The 19,340-nt window shown below is 40.2% G+C and overlaps 1 protein-coding gene across 1 annotated transcript in view; it reads right to left on the bottom strand.

Moving 5' to 3' along the window:
* Nucleotides 1-19,340, bottom strand: part of STK39 (serine/threonine kinase 39) — a 323,242-nt gene that overhangs the window by 240,400 nt on the left and 63,502 nt on the right. Inside the window, exons 2-4 of the mRNA XM_021672505.2 lie at nt 18,055-18,167; nt 4,346-4,454; nt 766-907 (exon numbers count right to left, since the gene is read on the bottom strand). Of these exons, the coding sequence (XP_021528180.2) occupies nt 766-907; nt 4,346-4,454; nt 18,055-18,167 (364 nt within the window). The remainder of the gene's footprint in view (nt 1-765; nt 908-4,345; nt 4,455-18,054; nt 18,168-19,340) is intronic.

Below are 19,340 nucleotides of genomic sequence, written 5' to 3'. Positions count from 1 at the left end.
CTACTAAAAATATGAAAATTAGCCAGGCATGGTGGTGGGCGCCTGTAATCTCAGCTACTAGGGAGGCTGAGGCAGGAGAATCGCTTGAACTCAGGAGGCAGAGGTTGCAGTGAGCCAAGATCATACCATTGTACTCCAGCCTGTGCAACAGAACAAGACTCCATCTTAAAAAAAAAAAAAGAAGAAGAAGAAGAAAAATATAGTAGAAATAATTAAATATAAATTTCAAGGTAGGAGAATTACATTATTAGTATTACTGGTAAATGGCTCTTTACTTGCAATAATTCCTAAGAGCCCACTAACTCATGTGAAACTCATTCTACGTGATTTGACTATATGAAGAATTGGCATTTTATGTCACAGAAGAAGAGTGCCTCCTTCTTCCCTCTTACCACCACATCAAAAATAGTTCACATATTACAATGTTTGGACAGTATTGCTTGTATTAGAAAGGTAGAAATGCTATCCAGTTCAACTAGTATAATTCAAGAGTAGTCATCATAACTGATTTTTTTAAATGAGTCCATGTCATCCTTTTTATATTCCACTCTTATTTCAGTGAAAGCAACTGAAGCAATCCCAAAGATACCAATGTAATTCATCAAAATGTATTCTCTTGTTTCTTTCTTAAGTACCTTTTCCCCATTCTATTTAGCCTGAGTTAAAGTCAACGCCTGCCTGCAACATACGTTTCCTTAACATTCTTTACAAACTAGGGCTGCAGACAGGAACAGCTGAATTTAAACATCTGTGCAGAGGTCATACCTGTGAATCTGACCATTTCTGTGTAGATAGTCTAAGCCTTCCAAAACCTCTTTAAGAATTGTTGCTATGATTGCCTCTTCCAGGACTCCGTTCTTGTGTTCTCCTCGGTTGACAATGTATTTTATGATATCCAACATTGAACCTAAGTAGACAAACAGAAGAATTAAAACATAAGCACCTTCAATACCTTTTCAGAACCAGACTCCACTATGGTAGAAAATTTAATGGAAACATCAAAATATGGGCTTTATTTAATACAAATATTCCCAAGGCAGACAAACAACTGAATGGCAGCCCCATGACCAAAAACACTAAATCCAAGTTTGCAAGAGCACTATCAGTGTGAATTTAACAAGAAGGATTCTGGGTCAGGAACCAGAAGGTTGTTCATGGCCATTCCATGGTTGGCCCCTTTTCCCTAGAAGTACCGGGTACAGTATTTCTTGCAAAAATTCCTAAGAGTAACCCTCTAAAGCAAGAAGTCTGAACTGACAAACGAAGGAGTTTGAGGCCAGGAGAAAAGGCAGAAGTGAGCTGCTGAGAGGAAAAAACACACTCTTTGAGCATCCAAAGCACAACTGCAAGGGGGAAGGAAGTATGCTGTTTCTAGACCTGTGCTTATAACCAGAAGATTCCTTCCTGTGACACTACATATCTTTATTTTCTTTCCTTCTTTTTCTTTTTTTATTTGAGACAGAGGCTGCCTCTGTCATGCAAGCTGGAGTGCAGTGGCGCAATCACAGCTCACTGCAGCCTCGACTTCCCAGGATCAAGTGATCCTCCTACCTCAGCTTCTCAAATAGCTGGGACTACAGGTACGTGCCACCACGTCTGGCTAATTTTTGTATTTTTTGTAGAGATGGGGCTTCACCATGCTGTCCACGCTGGTCTTGAACTCCAGGGCTTTAGTGATCTGCTCACCTTGGCCTCCCAAAGTGCTGGGCTTATAGGCATAAGCCACTGCACCGGGCTGATCTTTAATACATTTACCTGATATTAGAGGCACTAACACTTACAATAAAGAAACAAATACCTAGCACTTTGTTATCATAAACAGATTAGTATCCTTGGCACCGTGAATTCATGTTTCAACACATATTAATTAGTATTCCAAACCCCTGGGTCAGTTTAAAAGCCAGAATTACGTGGGGGTCTGACATTTCTGAAGAGTTAACAAATGGCTTACTTCAGGACCTGAATTTGGCTCTAGGCACTTTATAATTAACTAAGAGGATTGAGCTTCCCCATCAGATATAGCTGCCCGCCCCTCATTAAGAGATTCAATGTAATGAAATAGAAGAAAACAAAGGCATGTCTTCCCCCAGAGGAAAAAAAAATCTGTTTATTTGTTGACTCTTAAGATTTTTGTGTTATTTAAAAACTGATAATTCCAAAAATGTTTTCTTTTTATTGTATAAGGATAAACCATACCAGGCATGCATGCATTTCTGCTCTGCTGAAAGAAAAATGAACATGAGTCCATGTCTGCCCACATCCTTACCTGTAGAAACCTGTTTAAAAGCTGTTCTTACCTAAAGCCCAGAGCGGCTAAACTGGACTCTTAAAAAAAGACAATGAAATGTTCTGTCAGACCCTCCTCAGAAAACAGAAGAAGATTCTCAGCTTCATAAAAGTAAAAGGTAAACTCTTTAGCCTGAGCAGAGCACTTGGGACTAATCAGGGTCTCGAGTCACCAGAATTTCTCAATTCCTCAGAGTGTTGGAACCCCACAAAAAGTGAATGGCTTAAGATCATCTTGTTGGCAAAGCACAAATCCCTCTGCTGAATGAAGGGGCAGTTCCAGCACTCAACTGGACTGCAGTCCAGCTCTGGCAGCCTTCCTTTCTCTTTTCCTTTTTTTTTTTTCTTTGTAATTAAAAACTGAAGTAGGCACTCAAGGAAACAATGACTAATAAGACTGAGGAAGACTGAGAACAGAACAGAACAGAACTAAGCTCTCCAGGGCTCCCTGCCGAGACCCACACAAGCCAACCCAAGCCAATTACAATGCCTTCAGCATCTCATTTTTGGGCTTCTGCTTGATCCAAGAGAGTTTCTTTAAAAAGAAAAGAAAAGAAAAAAAATAAGACACCTCCCTCAACATCTGCAGATTAAAATGGGCTCTATCATATAAATTCTGCTATGCTAGTTTTGGGTTGTCCAGGCACAGCAAAATGTTCTCCTCTGATCCTAAACTATACTTCACGTCTCAGAAAGATACACAGGGAATGAAGCCCTCGAAAGAGAACACATTAGAGATGTGGGTATGCTGGGTGCTCCCGAGGAAATCACTTGAGCTTTCTAAGCTTCAGTGCCCACGTCTGGAAAATGAAGGTGTAAATACTGGCAGCACAGCACAGTAATTTTTAAGTCAACAGGTTTTACAGTCACAAATTCCGGTACCAACATTTACTATGTGTGCGACCTTGGGCAAGCTGCTAAACTCCCTTGAGCTTTGGTGTAATTTCTGAAAAACAGGGATGGTGACACAGGCCTTTCAGGGACATTGTCAAGATTAAATGTGATAAGGTCAGTAAATTGCCTTGGACAGGATCTAGCCACAGGGTAAGCGTTCAAAGAAGGCAACGGTTATCATCATCATTCTCTCTCTGATAGTGATGTTAGAAGATTAAAAGAAATAAAACACAGGGATGTGAACACACCTTGTAAATTAAATTGTCAATAGCTTGCATCACTGCAGGGATCTGAAACTGAAGAAAGGAAGTGACTTTCTCTTTTCAAATGCAACAATAGGATGAGGATAGTGCCACTTCTGGTCAACAATGCAAGTGAATAGGTAGCACCCATTTCTCCCTATGCCAACTGAAACCACATTTAGTGAGCACCCACTGGGCGCCAAGTTCAATGAATTCAAAGTGCATTAGACAATCTTCACGAAGTCCACAATCTATGCACTGTCCAATACTGTAGCCACACAAGATGCTTTAAATACAAGTTAGTTAAAATTGAATACTCAGTCCCTCAGTCACACTAGCTACCTGTCAGATGCTTAAGAGTCACATGGGGTAAGTAAAAAGTAGACAGCAGCACCTCAGAACATTTCCATCATCACAGAACATTCTAATCAATGGCACTGAGGTAATTCAGTAAACTGCAATGTGTTAAGGACCTAAATAGAAAGGACTGAAAGAGAAAGGACTGGCTAACCTTTCTGCAGAGTAAGTGGTGACTATGGAGAGGATGTGACCTTTTAGGCCTGAGCACATGAAAAAGAAAGAGCACATGGAAAAGAAAGGACAGATGCAAGGCTGAGAAAAGAGGAAGGGTCAGAGACAAAGGCTTAAGAGCACATAAGACATTGAGTGGGCTGCCTCTCAGCCTAAAAGGTTGGGCATTTCATACATGGAGAAGAGGACATAGATATTCCTGGAAGTTAACCGAAATTATGAAAAGCTTTGAAGATCAATGAGAAGCAATCTGGACGTTATCTTCTAGGCAATGAGAAACCAAACCAACTTTCACACACAGGAGAGAGAGGATCCAGTCTTAAGTTCTCTCCAATATGCTGCTTCCAACAAAAGGACAGAAAACAAGCAAAGAAATAACAAAATCCACTTACCTCCACTTAGTAATTTCATGACCAGCCAAAGTTCATCTTTGACCACAAAAGAGGTGTAATAGGTCACTACGTTGGGATGGCTGCACTGACTCATGGCTTGAATTTCTTTCTATAAAAAGAGCAAAACATGACATAGTACGGTGGGGTGAAAGGTGGGAAGCAAAACACAGGTGGATCACAGTTGAGTTCCTGGGTAACTTTCAAACTTGAAAGCCTACTTGAGGGGCTGCCTAAGCCATTACTTCAAAGGAGGTACATAAGGACCAACTCTCTCACCCGCATTATCAACTCAAATTAGAATGTTTTCCACAGAAGACCACAGAGCCCTGTGGGCCAGCCACAGGACATAGGAACTTCAGATCACTGTTATCACCCAGATGAACCCCCATCTCTGCCAGCAGAGAGCCCTGCCACGTAAAACTAAACACCTTATACCTGAACTGAAGGCTTGACAGAGAGATTAAAGACTGGGTGAGTTACTAGGACACCTGCATCCTGGTGCCAGCCTGAACTGTGGTGGATCTTAGCTCTTCCCTCATCCAAAAGGGGACAACAAAACTGTCTCTTTCTCAGGGCTGCTGTGATGGCAATGAGAAAATACATTTGAAAATGCTATAGTATTATTTCCCAGCTATCTGCCATAGTAGATATTCCATCAAGAAAAAAAGAGGAGGTGGTAGGTAAGAGTGCAGCAGGTGAAGAAAAATAAGCTTGGGAAACATCAGATACTATATCTCATTCTAAAAGAGTCACAGGGAATATTAACACTGTCAAAGCTCTGAGAAGTCCTGCAGTAGATAAACTGCCGTAGTTTAATCCACATTAACAAAGCAGGAAAAGAATGCTTTGTGGGTCACATCTTGGAAACGCTGCTACAGAGAATAAAAGTTTTATGTAAAGTCATACAACAACAAAACTGGGAAATAACCACATTTTTCTGCAATATTCAAGTTCATATTGCTTTTAGTTTGTTGTTTTAAATTATTGCCAAACGACTCCCATAAAAGCTTCAGTCTAATGTAACCCTCAATCAAAGGGTACCAGACCAGTGTAACTCACTTTCAAGGTGCTATCGAAAAACAACAAGAATAACCTAAATGATCAAAGAAAGCTCATTTTTGCTATTATGTATTAATGATGAAAGAACAGTGCATTTACGCATCTTATGAATATATTCAGTAATAATGAGCTTCGTGTTAACTCAAAGTTAGCCGAGTAGAACATCCTAATTTGGGCTGTTACCTTTGCACATTTAGTACTGCCTAATCCTCATACTACTAAAAAGATACTATATATCCAAGAACTTGGCCAAAATTCTGTAACATGCAACACATATACATTCCTTAATATATATGTTTATTTGAAGTGTTTTTGACTGGGTGCAGTGGCTCACGCCTGTAATCCCAATGCTTTGGGAAGCCAAGGCAGACAAATCACCTGAAGTCAGGAGTTCAAGACCAGCCTGGCCAACATGAGGAAACCTTGTCTCTACAAAAAAATTAGCTGGGTGTGGTGGTGTGCACCTGTAATCCCAGTGACTGAGAAGGCTGGGGAATGAGGATTGCTTGAACTTGGGAGGTGGAGGTTGCAGTGAACTGAGGTTCCACCACTGCACTCTAGCGTGAGTGACAAAGTGAGACTCTGTCTCAAAAAAATTAAAAAAAAAAAAAATAAAGTGCATTTAACCAAAGATAAACTCCTTAGAAACTACCAATTTTTCTACTTTCTTTTCAGTATATAGACAATGTTTTTCCTTCATCATTCCCCTCATCCATTTGAATGATTACAGGTTTCCTAAATCTGACACTTTTCAATTCAGCAACTCTTGTCCTTTGAATAAGATCTGAAACCTGAGGTCCAGTTTCCATCTGCTTCTGGTATTAAGTTCTGATGCCATAAGACACTTCTGAAGGAGAAATGGAACACTGCCCTGGCCACTCCTATTTCAAGTCAATAGCATCTGCTCAGTGAGGGGATGGCCCACTTTGAAGGTCTGCAGCATTAGGTAGGGTCCAGTTTAAACAGATGCCTAATGTTCAAAGAAATTAGAACAATGTCTCTTAAATGCAGCTGTGCTCTAAATGCAAGTGAATGCCTTTCTATAACTCCAAACTTTTAAATCATTATCAAAATGCACAAAAACAACCAATGGTCATAAAAAAGGAAATTCTTTCGCATTGAAGGCAAGGTTGAGTCAGTCTAGAAAAACATACTTTTTAGCCCTTTGCATTTAGAAGGCCAGAGTATCAGGCCATCCTGAGTATCAGGTTCTCTAACACTGCAGTGACCAAATGTGTGTGTGTGTGTGTGTAACTCTTTTAGAAAACCGTGGTGTGTGTGTATGCTCATGCATGCACGCGCGCGCACAAAACTCTTTTAGAAAACCTATAGAACCTATAGACATAACCAGGGGGCCGCGAGTGGCTTTGCATCAGCTTGATGACTCAACCTCACATTCCTCTTCCGTGCAGCTGAGCTGTCCCCCTTCACTTCTTGGCTAGCGGGGTCCAGGTCTCCAAATCCTGCACTATCCATCGTCCTACACAGCAGCTTTTCCACACTGTAGAACCTTAATGCTTAAGGACATGATGAAACTTGCCTTAGGGAGAAACACGTGTCGCTTTATCTTGGGATATGACCTGTGCTATCACTGACCCCCAGGATAATATTTCCACGTGTGAGCAAGTAAAAACCTGAAAACTAGAAATCTTTCCACAAAACCACTCCCTCTATTTCTTTTCAAAACAATGATGATGGGTGTTATTTGAATGCTCCCTTAGTAACAATCTATCAGGTAAATTAAGCTTTTCCTAATGCCCTAACTTCATTCATATGGTTAGGAAAAGACATTTATTCCCAAACATATTTCTTTGTCCCTATCCCTAAAAATGACAAAACTATTGCCTAAAGATAAAAATTTTTTAGCCAATTCTTTCTACAGAATGAATGGGTTCTAACATCCTGTTCTCTTAATTAGGTCACAACCCAAGGCAGAAGAGTGAGTTAAAATGGCACTCCCATAATTTGGATGGGCATGCAGATCACCTCAGCAATTTGCTAAGATGCAGATTCCCATTCAGAACGGCTGGGGTGCAGCCTGAGAATCTGCATTTCTAGCAGGCTTACACGTAATGCCAATGCTGTGGGTCCAAAAACTAGACTTTTGAGTGGCAAAGTGGAAGACTGAGCTTTGAAAGAAGGCAGAGAGGAAGCTTGGGAGATATGAGAGGAGGGACACATATGACTGTCAAAAGTGCCCGGGTGGAGGGGGGGGTGGCATCTGGCCAACAGCACTGCCAGAGTCTGACCAGAGGAGAGGGGTAAGAACCAAAGCTGGAAATAAGAGAGACTGTTGTGCTAAAGTGGTGTGAATTTCACAAGGACAGAAAAGGGTAAAAACTGCATTGAGATTTTAAAAAGAAAGGGAAGTAAGCAAAAACACCCACGAGGTCAAAGTTGGAAAAAATTACAGAACTCTGAAATTCAGGCAACACATTTGCCAAAAATATAGCCAAGGAATCTAACACAGTGGCTCCCCTGGAAGCCCAGGAAATGAGACTCAGACATGTCACTGAGTGCCAAATCAAGCTATGGCACAGTAGTTACTTCTCTGAGGCTGACAGAGCTGTTCATACAGCTCCATCTGAAATGCATCACAAGTGAAATTTCACAAGAGTGGGAAGACCAACCTTAAAATGGGATAGCATGGAAGATGCCCTATCCATCTGCTAGAATTGAAGTGGCAGCCACAGCGGCACCCCTCTGCAGGAAGCCATGTGTGGGAGACATCTCAAAGAGGGACATCCACACATTGCTGTGATGCCAGTCCTGCAAAATTTGCCAAACCAGACATTAGTGCGACATGCTAGATGGAGTGGGGAATACAAAATACATAAAGTATCCTACTCTAGAAATATAAGGAGCTGGGAGGAAAAATAACTTCCCCTTCCTCCAAAAAATAACAGAATTGAAAAAAATTGAAAAACATGAATTTTGGTTTTTTAGACAATCTCACTCTGCTGTCCAGGCTGGAGTGCAATGGTGTAATCACAGCTCACAGAAGCTTCGACCTTCCTGGCACAAGCAATCTTCATACCTCAGCCTCCTGAGTAGCAGGAGTGATGGGTACATGCTATCACGTCCAGGTAACTTTTATTTTTATTTTTTTGTAGAGATGGGGTCTCACTATATTGCCCAGGCTAGTCTTGAGTTCCAGGGCTCAAGCAATCCTCCTGCCTCGGTCTCCCAAAGTGCTGAAATTACAGCTGTGAGCCACTACACCTTGCCATAACTGAATATGAGATGTTCTCATATTGCTATATGGCCTTTGGTCTCCCCACAAAAAAAAAATTATTTCTCCTACAAATAGTACTGAGGACAATCAGGAACTGTGATTAACAAGAATCTGATCCTCCAGGATCTACTACAGAAGGGCTGCACTCTACGTGACAGCTGACTTGGAAGCTTGGGTCTGCCATTTGCTGGCTTGATTACCTAGGTGGGTTATCCAACATCTTTGAGCCTCAGTTTCCTTTTCTGTAAAAGAAGATTACTACCACCTACATGAGATTATTGTGAGGTACGGAACATCAGAGCTATAAAACTCCTTGCAGAATGCCTAGCACGTAACACACATGTTCAAAGTTAGTCTGTTCAATGTTTCAGTTTCTTCTTTGTGTGTAAGCAGCCCCCTAATCTCGAGTGTCCCAATTTCTAAGCCTCAAAGGCACAGAGACAGACCATGACAGCAGCCCTCACTTTTTCCTACAGAAATGTCACATGACACATTCATTGGCCCTGCTGGCTCAAGGAGTTTGCTGTAATGCATGGATAAGTCAATTGGTCATGAATTTTTAGCCTCACTCCTGACTGTACATTGTCCCAATCCATGTTTTTCCTATTTCACCCTGTGTTTAATTTATACCACCTTGTCATACTTCGTGTATCCTGGTAAACTGCCTCAAACTCTTTCAGAATAAGGCATCTAAACAGATACTTATGCAAAGGGTTCAAAACAAAGAGAAAGAATACAAGATTAAAGATATAAGAATTAGGAAAAAGTTAAAACCTGATTTCTTTTGTTCCTAAGACCATAAGGTTCATAAAACACTAGGAGGAAAGACATTTTGTTGCTGAAAGGGAAGAGGTTAAATGATTCTGAATTCAAAATATTAACCTATACTTGACCAAATTTGCATATTTTACAACTTATGTAAATCCTAAATAAATTCTTCTTTATCTGATAATGATGGCAAAATATCCTACTCAGCTACTTGGTTAAGAAATCAAATCTACTCAAGCTCCAAAATTATATGCAGTTGAGATACTTCTAACTTTATTCTAAAGCAGTGGATCGCAACCTTGGCTACATATTGAAATCACCTGGGGAGCTTTGAAAAATACCCACTCCTGAGTCCCAGCCCCAGGGAGGCTGCTGTAAATTGGTTTAGGAAACAGCCTGGGAATAAAACTTTTCAGAAGATACTAGGTGATTCTAATGTGCATCCAAAGCTTAGAACCCTACTTGTGAGCGAAGTGCTGAAATGTATTTTTCTTTCAGTGAAATGGTGAGAGAAACATCTAGCTCCCCAGCACATTTCCCCACTGCAATGTAATCTACAAAGGAATCTATATATGATGTACACATACTATCAAATAAAACATCTATTTCCACATGCAAGAGATGATCAAATACATCTTTAAAATGTATGCAATACCCACCAAACATTCAAAGAATTCTTTAAATGATATAGAAGTAATCTTGTTAAATAAAAACACTTTTCAGAAAGTCATTCTCCAGCATGCACTTCTTTTAGCAGCATTACAAAAGGTAACCTAATCAATATTCTAAAATAACCAAATACTGTAAGTAGCAGGTTTAACCAAAACCAAATTTCAATGATTTCAAATGTCAACCAAGAAATGGAAGAAAAGGATTAACAAACCTCTTAGAAGAGCAGCGTATTTTTCTGGACTGTAATTGTCAATCATGATAATGTCATTGTGAATTTTATTTATTTATGAGACAGAGTTTCGCTCTTGTCACTCAGGCTAGAGTGCAATGGCACGATCAGCTCACTGCAACCTCTGCCTCCCAGGTTCAAGCAATTCTCCTGCCTGAGCCTCCTGAGGAGCTGGAATTACAGGTATGCCCCACCACACCCAACTAACTTTTATATTTTTATTAGAGACAGGGTTTCATCATGTTGGCCAGGCTAGCCTTGAACTCCTGACCTCAGGTGATCTACCTGCCTTGACCTCCCAAAGTGCTTGGATTACAGGTGTGAGCCACCATGTCGGGTCATGAATTTTTTAAATTATAAAAAATGATATACCATCTATACAGCAAACTGTTGCCTCCTTTATAGGAAAAGTACCAGCAGAGAAAAACCTATTCAAGGAAGAGTCAAATATTTTGTCTTGTACCACTTACAAGTCAATCAACAAATATCCTTTGCCATTTAGCTTTACAATTATTTTCATGTGATTTGGTATCTGAGTTTAACCAAGTATAGTCCAATGGAAGGTAGGTTTACAAATGGGAACTATCTAGATATTGTGAAAAAAGGGAAATATTTTTAAGAAATGAGGAAAAGGGAACCATAAATTTTGTGATAGCCTTAATTGGTGTTTGTAGGGAAGTTTTTAAAACTAGGGAGGAGAGGTTATAAAAGTGTAAAGTAACAGGGCAATTGGAAGTCTGGAAAATCTCTCAGAAGTAGCAGAGGAATCCCAGTGGGCAAACATCTACTTGCTAACAGAACAGAATGAATATCCCAAGGCCTACTTGCTTAGTTATCATGTCACGAAATTGAGTGCTCTGCAAAAGCTGTCTTAAAAAACTAAACAAATTTGCTTGGAAATGTAGAAGACACATGTATAGTTATTTTCTTCAAATGAAAGAAGGGGGAGAATGCAAAAAATGTAACAGTGATATTGAAATACTACATGAAAACTCAATAGGAAGGTGCCATTTTCTTTTACAGTTAGCTAAAAAAGTTATTCAACAAACAATAATGATATCTTTTGGGCTCTAAAAGTGCTGAGGGTGCCACAGTGGAATCAGAATCAGAATCAGGTATGAACAATCGCTTTTTGACTATGAAATTGTAACTGAGAATACTGAAAAAATTCAAGTTGAAGACGTCATTAAAAACAGAAAACCTTCGGGAGGCCAAGGCAGGTGGATCACAAGGTCAAGAGATCAAGACCATCCTGGTCAACATGGTGAAACCCCGTCTCTACTAAAAATACAAAAATTAGCTGGGCATGGTGGCGTGTGCCTGTAATCCCAGCTACTCAGGAGGCTGAGGCAGGAGAATTGCCTGAACCCAGGAGGCGGAGGTTATGGTGAGCCGAGATCGTGCCATTGCACTCCAGCCTGGGTAACAAGAGCGAAACTCCGTCTCAAAAAAAAAAAAAAAATTGATAGCCAGCCTGGAAACATGCACCTGTAATGACAATGACTCAACAAGCCAAGGCAGGAGGATCACTTGAGCCCAGGAGTTTGAGGTCATCCTGGGCAACATAGCAAGACCCCATCTCTTAAAAAAAAAAAAGACAGAAACAGGAAGAATTTTTCTTGTGAGCCAAACTGTACTGCTAGAAACCTGGAGGCCAACTTTTAGCACTGCTGCTGTGTTTGGCTTCACCACCACACAGTGACAACGTGAGGTGAAATGTGTCTTTTCTTTTTGTGGTGCTCCCTGCCGCACCCTGGGTACTGTGTGCCATCTGGGGTTCTGCCAGGGAACAACCCTCCCGCAAAAGTGGCACAGACTCCTCCTAATACTCTCCAACCTGCCCCTGAGGATTCCACAGCCCTCCTTTTTCAGCAACAGCTTAATTAATTATGGAAATAACCAAACCAAAATAAGAACACAAGAAAGAACTAAAGCATTTGTCTCAACGTAAGCAACAATCTTTTCCTGAAGTCTATGAGGATGACAAAAGTGAGGTATGAAGAAAGTGAGATGTATCTAAAATTATATTCAATCTGGGCATGCTGCTCTCCCCATTTTCTCCTACTCTGAAAATGAGTATGTGTTGGGTCCCTGTTACTGAAAATATATCAGCCCCAAAACATAAGTGTTTTTGCAATGTTAATTTTTGCTTACTTTTTGAAAAAATAGCATGAGATGTTAGACATTTTAATGAACTATTTCTAACAAATGTAGAAAACATTTAAAAGTAAATTCAATTAGTATATTTAATTAGTATCTGAATAAGCTACATTATTTTAAATTTGATGTTCCACAAATAAAAGTTGCTTTTTCCAACCAAATTATACATGTTTCTAAGCTAATATAACTTTAGAGCTGTAAAAATGTTGGTTTTGCATATACAGTATAGTATTTATTCTCTAATTCCTTAAGAATGTTTTTGTGCTTTCAAAATATCCAAAAATGTTCTATTTCCAATCCTGTCCTCATTTGGACTATACTTGGATAAACATAAACACCAAATTATGTGAAAATAATTACAAAGCTAAGTTGCAAGAGACAGATTAACAGTACAAAACTTAATGGGTGAGACTTGAAATGCTCAAAATAGTGCTACAAATTGTATGAAAATAATTACAAAACAAGATGGCAAGAGACAGATGACAGAACAATACTTAATGATTGAAACCTGAAATGCTCAAAACAGTACTATATTCAGCAAAGCAGGCTTGCATTTTAATGCCATATACTTTTTTTTTTTTTTTGAGACAGAGTGTCACTCTGTCACCCAGGCTGGAGTGCAGTGGCACGATCTCGGCTCACTGCAACCTCCGCCTCCAGGGTTCAAGCGATTCTCCTGCCTCAGCCTCCCAAGTAACTGGGACTACAGGTGTGCACCACCACGCCTGGCTAATTTTTTTGTATTTTCAGTAGAGACTGGGTTTTACCATGTTGGTCAGGCTGGTCGCAAACTCCTGACCTCATGATCTGCCTCCCAGCCTCCCAAAGTGCTGGGATTACAGGCATGAGCCACTGCACCCGGCCCCTTTTATTTTTTAATGACACAAATGCTTTGCCTGGTCCCTGGGTCATGATTTCTCCTATGACTCTCCTGCCCCTGGGAATTAAACTGTAATTTTTGATGGCATTGATGTATGTGTAGGGATGAGCAAATGAGGCTGCATTTTCTGTGAATGGGTACCAAAGGCAGACTAGAAATATGAGAACTTGAGGCAATAGGAAAAAACTGAAAGGGATATATTTAAAGTCTAAAAGTCATAACGTCAAATAAGGTGATGAGCCGAAATGTTCATCAATCCGTGAATAAAGTAAAGTAATCTGAACATCACAAAAAGTGGGGTTAGGGAAAATAGAAGGAAGGACTGTTATATTTATGAAGTTCATTTTGTCACCTGGTGATAGAGGCTGAAAAGACAGACGACTTCAAGAAAAAGCAGATGAATTCTTCACTCATGTAATGTATTTTAAGGGAAGTCAGGAGTGCCACAGGGTAGCATCCCTAACCTCTGAGGTTGACCACAAACCAGAGAACCAAGCTCTTTCAGGAAACCTCAAGGCCATCTTCACACAGAATATACTAGCCTGCAAGACAATGGGTCAGGCCCATTGAGCAAGTCTAAGTTCCTTTTGGAAAGCAGGAACTCCCTCAAGGGAATATATATTAGAGAAAAGTAAACTGTCTACTAATCTGCTAAACCATTTCTGGGCAAAAAAAGACAAAAGGTCCAGAAAAACACCCCTTAGTTCAAAAATCTCACCAACCCAAAACAAAAATGAAGAGACTCCTTCACTAGGCTCCACCAAAATGAACAGACTCCGTCATGGGCTCCCCCGAAAATAGGAATCCACTCTGTTTTCCCATGACCTGAGTCAGTGCCTAGCATCTACTGGGGTTTCATAATTATGATGTTAACAAGTTCTGCTCTAAAACTATAAGTATCTCCTAGAGAGCATTAAACTAGTTATAATTAGTCATTTACACCACCATGGGCATGGCAAATGTGGAGTTAACAACAAATGTGGGGTGAACAAATCTCAGAAATTATCAAAGCATCTATGTTGGCACAGTGAGGAATACAGAACAAACCAGAACATATCCTTGGCTCCTAGAAAACGAAACACTAAGATCATTATCCCGTCAGAGATCAGAATGCAGTTAAAAGGCCAAACTCCAAAACATACATGAAAATTCAAAAGAATACATAAAAAAGCATTCGATCAATTAACTGCTATCCATATCACAACAAGAAAAACATTTATTTGAGAGTGTTCCAATCTAATTACTGTTAAACTAAAATGAATTTTTAGTGGGCATAAAGCCTGTACTCTCATATACACGCCCAAAAGTCATCCTTTTGATAGGCTTAAGCGTAATACAGAAACTCAGTATTTATCAAATAAGTAAATAAATGCCTATTTGATCTGTAACATTTGAATCATCAGTTATTTAGCAGCAATGATCTCATCTAACACTCCTTTTCTTCTTCTCATTCACAGAGAAGCTGATGCTGTAATTAGCACTTTCTTTCAGAAATGATGACCGCTTGACTCCTTCTTTAGCAAACCCTGGATCTAGCTCCACGACCTACAGGAGACTCAACTGACAGTCCCCATCACATAAAGAAGTAGAGTTCAGGCCCAGTTGTCCAAACTGCTGTGTGCTATCACTTTGGACCTGTGTGTGTAAATCCCACCTTATTCTGGGACAAAGGGAGTAGGGACAGGACAGGGACAGGTAGTTGGTGGGGGCTGAGGTGGGAGAGGGGGTCAGGAGGTAATACAGTTTCATCAAAGGAGAAACATGTCCCAATGGCCAACAAATAGTTGATAACTGTGACATCTATGACATAACACTCTCACAAGAAAAGATCCCAGTGGCCATTGTTTCTCCTAAGAACAATGGTTTCCAGTTAACACACGGCACAGTCTGTGAGATGGTGCAGTGCACTGACCTGTATGTAATATACACGCCCATGGAATTAAAGGATTATTAGGATACCGATGTCCAAACACTGCCAAAATGTGAGCCCTCTGAAATAATAAAAGTGCAAGCAACAGCAGTATTAGAAACTGAAAAGATGACAGCAACTTTGCTCTACACAATCTCACGTGCCAATAACTCGGCCACAAAAGCCTGGCAAAATCAGGCAGCCTATACTGTAAATTCTATTTATTTTTGTTTGAAAAGGACCTGGGAGTTGTACATCCTAAAGAATCATAGCTATTTCCCCCCACTAAATATATTAACACACCAAAAGGTCAAAGATTCAAGGGTAAGGAAAGATCAAAGCAATACATCAACATAAAATGAGAAATAAATAATGGATATATATTATACTCTATTGCAACAGGGGCATCAAGGAAAGAAAACAAGAATGAGAAAATAAATTAACTGCTAATAAGCAAACTCATAAATCCTAAGACCTCAGATGAATGGAGCAAAGCACAAAACCACAAAAGCACCAGTCCTTAGATAGACAGCTCTACCTAAGTTACAAGGAGCTCCAAATGACACTGCTGTGCTTACTGGTTCCAGGAGAACAACGAAAAGAAAGTGGAATGACCAGCCTCCCTGCTGACCTCCACCCAGATGCTTACACAGTTACCGTCACTGGACACTGACTGCGAAGGAAACGTGAGCAGAGGGGAATGTGAAGGCTGTGGGCAACTGAGGGCTTGGTAGAGACCAGAGACCACAGCATCAGCCCAGAAGGCAGGCTCCAGAACTGTTAGGCACAAGTACACACAAGCCTTACACATATTCTGTATCAATATTCTACTAGTGGCAAAATAATGGCTGAGACCTCTAACAGAGCAACACAATCAAACACAAGTATTGGCCGGGCACAGTGGCTCAGATCTGTAATCCCAGCTCTTTGGGAAGCCAATGCAGGAGGATCACCTGAGGTCAGGGGTTCAAGACCAGCCAGGCCAACACAGTTGGCCCATCTCTATTAAAAATACAAAAATTAGCCTGGCATGGTGGCGCATGCCTATAATCCCAGCTACCCAGGAGGCTGAGGCAGGAGAATCGCCTGAACCCAGGAGGCAGAGGTTGCAGTGAGCCAAAACCATGCCACTGCACTCCAGCCTGGGCAAGACAGTGAGACTGCATCTCAAAAAGAAAACCCAAAACACAAGTATCACAAACGAATTATTGAGTGATACATCCAAATAGTACATACATTTAAATGCATACGCCAAACTTTAAAAAAAATGTTAAAGAACACTCACACATAGCCACAGAATTTAAAGATTCCTAAAGGGATCTTAGAAGGAGACTTCCAATTCAACTCTTTTTAAATAGTGCAGAGCTGTTGTATAACTCTACTAAAGTGAAAACAAGTTTAGTGGCAGAAGCAGGAGGACCCAACTCTCCCCATAGTTCATAAAACGCTTTTTTCCAACTCAGAGAAAGTGACCTTGAAAACTGGTTGGGTGACTAAGGCACAATATTACTGGTCACTAGGATAGCAAGCAACAGACTAGTAGCATGCAACAGGAATTTCAGTAAGTGCAAAGCACAACTGAAATTTCATGGCGGGTTAAAGCTTTAAATGTATGCAAATTCCAAAAATTAACATTAAATTGTGGAAGCCCTGGTTTTCTTCTGAGTTTTAGCAGGCAATCCATTGCTTCAATAAAACCCAATGAAATCTATGCATTGTGTAGCCTAATTTAAAATGTAAGGCCAAACAGATCTGGAAAAGTACAGCTTTATCCTTGTACTTAATTTATACTATAGTGTACTGTAATTAAGCCTGAAATAAAAGCTATATTCTGAGTAAAGACAAAAAGCTCTTGTTAATGACATTCCATTCTCAATGTAGAATGTAACAAAAGCCTTCTTCATTTGGAGCCAACTGTCATTATACTTTGTAGCTTGTATGGAGCTACTGGACTAATATTTGTACTGGGATTAGTGTGGGGATAACCAATCAGTTAACTCCTCCACTGCAGTTTCCTATTATCCTCAAATAAATGGCCAAAAGGGAAAAAAAAGAAAATTGGCAGGTAGAACAACAACGATATTTATGAGATTAAACCCTCAAACCCTTCACAGTTTGCCAGGCAACTAATAACCATTTGCCAAGCTGTTCATTTAATAATGAGTCAGCTAAGCCAAAAGCAAATGTTCCTTCAACCAACCATTGCTACTATAGTCATATCCACACTGACAAGCTCCAATTATTTATATAAGGTACTCATTTAGAATAAGAAGTACAAGTTGCCATGTAAGAAAAACAAACTCCTCTCATTAGCCAAATGCAAGCTACAGAGCGTTTAAAAAAATAATTCAAATTTGTGTGATTTTATAATTTATGAAAGCCAAAATGACCAACAGATAGTTTGGGGGGCAACTTCCATCTGTGTCATACATTCTAGACGGAGGGTCAGAAGCTCACCCTCCAAAACTGCAGTCAGTGATCCTGTGGTGTTAGGTCATGCCACAGAGTGTGTGCCCTTGATATAGCACGTAGAGTGCCAACGCTGAGGCCATTCCCACCTTAGGATTATTCAAACTGAGCAAAATACTGTTTGTCAAAGCAAAGGAACATATGCATTATACAACACAATAATAAGGTACAGTCTCTTTAATCTGGGGAGCAGGAAGTGGTAGGGGCTGCTTTCCAAGAAATACACCTGTCAAGATAGGAGATAACACGTTGCTCTTCTCCCACCCATCTCCATATGTCTATATGTTAAGAAAAGCAACCAGCAGGTATTCCCCGCACTGTTACTTACTAATAGTTCATCCATACTGGTCTGGCATTTTTCCAAGTTGATCCGTTTTATTGCTACACGTTCTTGCCGGGGTTTGCATAGAGCAGCCTGAACCACAGCAGTAGCTCCACTGCCTGCAATGAAATAAAAACAACATTAGCGATCAAATGGCACACGGTGAGGTTGCTATCTGTGACTATTTTCCTAAAGATCAATTTTTTTAAACTTTTCTAGTCAAGATATTCAAAATATTACCATTTGACATCTTTTTTTAAAAGAGTTTCTTAAATCCTAAAATAAGTATCTGGAGGAGAATATAAAACAAGTTCCATTTTCCAGACAATGTATGTCTCAGGACACAGGGACAAGAATATGAGCATCCATGCACAAACTTGCACGGAAGCCATTTCCATCCTCAGTTCCTGGTATTTTCTAGCTTGAATGCCTTCAAAATATCTCAAGTTCTTCCACCTCAGCCTGGTCTGAGCTACTTCAGGGCTTCCACGAGAAGCTGAGATAATTTATCTGTGTGAACACTCTTTAAGCTTATTTCTTCAGAGCTTGCTCCACAATTAGAAAAACCACAATTAGAAAACCAAGAATCAACCATAGTATTCTCATGTTGAAAGCACAACTTTCAAGGATGCCAAGCAAAATGATTCAAAGGTGTAATTACAAAAGCACTTGGCAATTACATAAATTTTCTATTTCTAAGGTTTCATGATCATCAGCTAATGCACTCACACTCCTAAGAGACAAAGTCATGTCATTATCTATATTTTATAAGAGGAAAATGTAGACATGTAATGATTTGCGGCAGAGCACAAAGAGCTCCTAATCGGCTTTACACTCCATAGGGGTAAAAAGGTCTTCAGGTTTAGGCATCTCAATTCTGCAAATAATGCCAAAAATGTCATTCTCATCACATAAATCCTCTACCACTGCAAGACAGCCAACAAGAGAAAAAGCCTGCATTCAGGACTGTGCAAAGCTGGTCAGAGGTGGCAATCTTTCTCCCTAAAGTTTTTCTTCAGGTAATACTTCTCAAATGATTCATCAAATAGCATCATAAAAGGGAAGGCGGAAGAGTATCTGGCAACAAGAGAGATCAGTATTAGCTTTCCTAATATATGTGATAGAAAGGCATGACATGTCTAGTGAAAATCAAGGCTTTCCCACCTCAAGGAAGGGCCCAAATGGGTGTTTATAGGGCTGGAGCTCTGCCCTTTCTTCTGCCCTGTGGCCTCATCATCAGCTCTGGCCCCTGAGTTGGCGATCGTAGCAGATCATCCTAATCCTCCAAACCC

This window comes from Aotus nancymaae, unplaced genomic scaffold (assembly GCF_030222135.1).
Source record: "Aotus nancymaae isolate 86718 unplaced genomic scaffold, 86718_ANA_hifiasm-v0.15.2.pri h1tg000029l, whole genome shotgun sequence".
Taxonomy (NCBI): Eukaryota; Metazoa; Chordata; class Mammalia; order Primates; family Aotidae; genus Aotus; species Aotus nancymaae.
Note: the sequence above shows the minus strand (reverse complement) of the source record. Positions and strands in the feature narration are given on the sequence as shown.